Raw genomic sequence first — 5,615 nt, 5'->3', positions numbered from 1 at the left:
TGTTCTGATGTATTGCATTGAGATGTATGTAGATGTTGACTAGGGGACCTCTACCTCTCCTTGTATACTCTGGAGGGGTAGGGTTACAAAGAAAGTATCCTATTTGGTACTATACAATATCTTGCGGTGCACATCGACCAGTGCCGAGCACGCCTTTGTCTTGTGGGCGAGGCCACCCCTAGGGGCGCCACCCATGTGACCTGCCGTGTTTATCGGGGGTCGTACCCCCACAGCTTGAGCTTGTCCGAGCAGGTGCGAACAAAGCCGAGCAGTCAAACTCATGGTCCGACCACCGTGATGAGTTATCGAGCAGTTGTGAACCGTCATCGAGCAGTGTGAGCCATCGCCGAGCAGTGTGTGCCATCGCCGAGCAGTGTATCCCAAGTAAGGCTTGCCATAAGGATGTAAGGAGCTCAAGATAAAATTTGAAAATTCTTCCACTTAGGAGAAGTGTAGCCACTTAGACTCCATCAATAAGGAGGGTAAATTAAGAAATAAGCACTACATTCACCGCCAGGTGAAGTGTAGCCACTTAGCCCCCGAGCCTGCTAGAAGATAAAGAATGAATCTTGTAGTAGGGTCAAAGAAAAGAAGTCTAAAAGCTTGCCGACATCATCTGACATGCGTGTATCAAGACCCCAGATGTGCTGCCCAAGATTAGCACCCTGATCCGAACAACATGGAGCAGCTTGATAGCACACCGATGAGACGTAGCAAGATCTGACCACCAAGGGATCCTCAGCTTAGCTGGCGATGCTTGCACGAAGAATCCAAACACTAAGGAGTCCTTGGCATAGCTGGCGATGTCCGAGCACCGAGGAGTCCCCGGCGTAGCTGGCGATGTCCGAGCGCCGAGGAGTCCGGTCAACTGGTCGGCGGCGAAGTGAGCATTGAGTAGAAGCTACCGGTGAACAGTCCAATCAACTGGTCAGCGCCGAAGTCCATGAACCTAGCGGTCCGACCAGTTGATCAATGGAGAAGTCTGACTGTTTTCAAACTTTAGAATTTGCTAAGTCTTGGGCTGAATTTGATTTCAAATTCCATTTCTACGCTATTAGAAATACTAGCTAGCAATATTATTTTTCTAAGACAAGAGTTGCATTGTCCTCTACAAAGTTTATACTTCAAACTTTATTTAGGGTCACATACATGTTCTATAATATTTTTGTTCAATAAAAATTGGTTTCCAACCCTACTTGATATAACATGAACTCTTGGAGCACTTTTCATTTAACATTTTCATTAATCATTTTGGTGACAAGGAAACTTATCTTCATACTTTATCACATGCATTATCACATAAACATGATGCTCATGACATGATTTAGTGACTGGCTTAAGGCGTAACATAGAGGGTGTTACATTTTGAAATGATTATTCATAAATGCATGAATTTTATTACTACTTGAAGTAACTATGGCATGAAAAGGGAGAGGAATTTCGGGTAAAGGCATAAAAAAATATGGGTAATATATATTTCATAGGCATAGCCTTCCTAAATCTGTCTTTAAGTGCATATATCAGGACTTGTAGTCCTAGCCGCGTCCCTTCCAGGCGAGTTAACTTTCTCTATATTGCACTAATTGCAAGTAAGCTTGGAGCTTTACATTTTGTTGTTATCTATTAGGTTGGATTGAATACCAACATTTCATATTACCCATGAATGTGTATCACTATGTTGTGCTCTCGTCGAGCTACAACTATCTCCACTCCTACATGAATATTAGCATAGCAGCTATATTTGTAGCTAGTAGCTACATTGCACTTTCCTCATAATTAGATTGGCTAGCTAGTGCGCTATGTCTATAGTTCCGTTGAACTAAGAAATATCTTGCTTTCAATGGATCGCATGTATAAGCAATAAATTGTTTTAGGGCCAAGTAGCCTATGATCAATGGGAGTTGCTTAAATTGAAATTGGCTAAATGGAAAAGTGATCCAATTGAATGGGATAGATTATAGTGGAATTTGAGTGGATAGATAAAACAATTAATGATGATTTGGGATTTATGAAGAAAAGACATTTAGGGAATTTTACATTAATAGCAATTAGAAAATTCTAGAAGAAATTCCATGTGAATTTGAATGTTGCGTATTTTATACATTATAAGTGTATGGTCCATTTTTTAATGTATGAGTATTTGAATAATTTTTTTAGCTAAACAATAAAAAAACTAGATAATAAAATAATTTTCTAAACTATAATATGTGCAAATCAGGGGGAGAACATCCCTGAGTTTGTAGGAATGCTGAACATTCTTAAGTGCACTTTACGTATTCTAGCTTGCTACATTTAATGAATACTAACCCCCATGTTTAAACATGTGCGTGAATATTTTCCATAAAACTTCATCATAGCATACATGAATGGGCATCCACTTCTAGTTGGAGATACATGAATTTTAACTATTTTAAACCCATGATAAGGGATATCTTTTGAAGTATACTATTAAAGATCTAATATTGGCATTAGGTGGAAAGAAAGCTTATTTTAAATGCCAAATATTATTTCCACGGAAGGAAAATGATCTTTGGAGTAAAATATTCCTTGAAGCATGAAGCAGAATAGTATCACGCACTAATTCTTGTGAAGCATGAAGCGGAGCATATGCCAGATATTTTAGAAAAATAAGAGGTATAACTTGAAGTTACAAACCAGAAGTTGTGTTTACTAGTAGTAAACTAAATGTTGTATACTATCAAGCTAAAATCTATGGGGACGCCTGTGGGTTCTAGTTTAGTGTATACTTGTTAAATAAAATATGAATAAACTCCTCCATTCTCATGAAGAGAACACCTCATAAAGAAGTTTAAGCATCTCATGAAGAGGATCATCATGAAGATGAAATCCAACACACTAAGCGCGCGCACGACAATGTTGGATATGCAGAACAATAAATCATCTCTTGTTTGGGAAATAACAAAGAGATAGAAATATCATATTATGAGAATATTAGGAGAAAATAATAGTTGTCTACAACGCTACCTCTGTACAGGAGTCTAGCACGCAGCGTCCTATGAGGATCGCATAGGATTTTTCTTCCCTCTACGGCAAGGAATCGGGATCGGACGGAAAGGAAGCGGAACCCGGGAGGTGTCGAGTCGGAAGACGAAGAGGTATCGGAGACTCGGACTGTGGGCAGGGCGAGACGAAAATATATATGGTACGTAGGGACCATACAGGAGTTGATTGCCCCTTGAGGACTAGGAAAGAGAGCGCGTCGGTTTCTACCTAAAAAAATAGAGCGCGTCGGAGAGCATGTCGAACAAGCGTCATCGGTGCGAGCTTGAGCCCTGCTGCCAGTGCCACCGCGCGGCCAAGCGTTTCAAGCAGCAGAAGAAGCATCTCTATCTCATTCTGGATGATTGGGAGAGGGGATACAGCGTCTACAAGGTCGATGTCGACGCCTTCGACCCCTCCGACGCCGGGCCGGAGTCCCTCCCCGAGCACCCGGTTGTCCGCTTCGAGGCCCGTCACGGCCGCTCCTGGTATTTCGCCTCCCACGGCACCAAGATCCTTGCCATGCAGCCATCTCCTTACCCTGCCTTCCCAGTGTTCGATGTCCAGACGACGGCGCTCGCCGTCTGCCCCTGGCCAGGCCGCGGCGGCAATAAGCTCTCCTCTAAACCACTATTCGCGTCCGTCGCCGGCAGCCTCTACCTTCTAAGAGGAGGCCACTTCGACATGCTCAGCGCCGTGGCGCCACCGCCTGACAGCACGTACCCAGAAGACGCGGGGTGGTCGTGGAGCCGAGTCGGCTCGCCCCCGCCCTTTGACCACTGTCACCGCATATGGTCCTTCGTGCTGCACCCCGATGGGCGCACATTCTTCGTCTCCCATGACAGGCGCACGTTCTCCTTCGACACGGAGAGCCGGGAATGGGTGTCGCATGGCAACTGGTTCCTGCCTTTCAAAGACGAGGCTTACTTCGATGCTGAGCTGGACGCCTGGGTGGGCCTCTGCTGCCATGAGGGCGGCTTAGGCTACCTCTGCTGCTGCGACGTCGCGCCGGCTTCGGCCGACCTCACGAGCCTGCCCGCCTGGAAGCTCGGCAAGGACCAGCTGTTCGACGCGAAGTCGAGGAGGCACCTTGGGGCCACGCTCGTGTGCATGGGCAGCAGCAGGTACTGCCTGGTTGAGTCGCTGGCGCGTGACGACGAGGAGGATCTGCGGCGCCTCCACAACGATGGCTACTACCCGCATCGCCGTGTGCTCGCGGTCACCACGTTTGGTCTGGAGTACGATGGACAAGGACAGCTCGTGACTACACAGCGCAAGGTGCGGTCCTACGAGATGACCGATGCTCATCAGTTTCCTGATCCGCATTGGAAGCCTGTTGCTTTCTGGATGTGATTAAGTTACATTATGCACAAATAATGTAGTCGTATTAGTGCTGGAGCCACTTCAACTAGTCTCCTACCATAATATATGATTATGCTAGTTTGGGTATTCTATAATGTTATAAAATTAGGGCCTGTTTGATGAGTTTCAGATTCTTAAAAACAATTTTTGTCTCTAGTTTCTAAAATCTAGATTATAAGTAAAAATTGGTGGGGTGTTTGGATCCTTTAGTTTTTAAGAATCTAGTTTCATTTATTGCTCACAGGGTCACAAAAACTGTCTGTCGGTGTTTTGAGTCACCAACTAGTAAATTTATATTTGCGCGTCTGACTCGGATGGTGTGCTTAGAGGAGGTTTATACTGGTTCGGGCAGAAAGTCCCTACGTACAGTTCGTTGCTGCTGCTCGTGTTACTAGCACTGAAGGTTTGTAGTAGGGGTTACAAACGGACGAGAAAGGGAAATGATCCCAAGTCTCTGGTGCGTGCGTATGCTGCTGGGGCGTATCGAGCCGTGTTCAATCGTCTCTCGCTGTGTCCTCCATAGGGCGTCCTGTCTCCCCTTTTATAGTCCAAGGGGATGATCAGGTTACAGAGAGAGATAGAGGGGTAAATGTTAAGGGGAAGACATTCTTTTTCTTCACGCGGGCCCTGCTGGTATTGGATAGGGTGACAAGGACGGCTCCGCGCTGGGTGTCTGATTGCCGCTGATGCCACGCCCTTTCGTCGTCAGCGGGTCATGGCGTCCCATCCCGTCTCGACGGGCGACGCGGCGGAGCGGCGTTCTGGTCAGCGACCGTGCAGGGAGTAGGCAGCATAGTGACCACGCGTCCATCACTGTTGGTGGTGTGAGTTCTCTGGTGTGACATATCGTGGGCATAGGTCATGATGAGATGCGCACGCTCCCTGCACGGTGCCAGAAGTTTGGCCTTGGGTCGTACTTTCCGTCTCGTAGTGGTTGGCGGCGGTGTGGGCTCACATTGGGAGCCTCGCCTGAGAGGTCAGGCGAGGCAGAGCCCTTGTCCCAGAGATCGGGCGGGGCGGAGCCCGTGCCCCGGCGGTCGGGCGAGACGGAGCCCCTGCCCTGGCGATCGGGTGAAGCGGAGTCTCCGACCTAGAGGTCGGGCGGGGCGGAGCCCGTGCCCCGGCGGTCAGGCGAGGCGGAGCCCCTGTCCCAGAGGTCGGGCGAGGCGGAGCCTGCCCCCCAGTGGTCGGTTGGAGCTGCAGTCGAGCGCTTGACCGCTTGGATAAATCAATGTGATAATCATTAGCTCCTC

General features: G+C 47.4%; 1 protein-coding gene across 1 annotated transcript; it reads left to right on the top strand.

Annotated features, from left to right (window-relative positions):
• The first annotated feature begins 3,258 nt into the window (after positions 1–3,258).
• On the top strand, positions 3,259–4,353 carry LOC136544261 (uncharacterized). Its single transcript, XM_066536485.1, has one exon. The coding sequence runs from the start codon at positions 3,259–3,261 to the stop codon at positions 4,351–4,353; it is 1,095 nt and encodes a 364-aa protein (XP_066392582.1).
• Positions 4,354–5,615: the final 1,262 nt, after the last annotated feature.

The sequence above is a fragment of the Miscanthus floridulus genome, chromosome 3, assembly GCF_019320115.1.
Source record: "Miscanthus floridulus cultivar M001 chromosome 3, ASM1932011v1, whole genome shotgun sequence".
Lineage (NCBI taxonomy): Eukaryota > Viridiplantae > Streptophyta > Magnoliopsida > Poales > Poaceae > Miscanthus > Miscanthus floridulus.
This window is presented reverse-complemented; position numbering and strand designations above follow the sequence as displayed.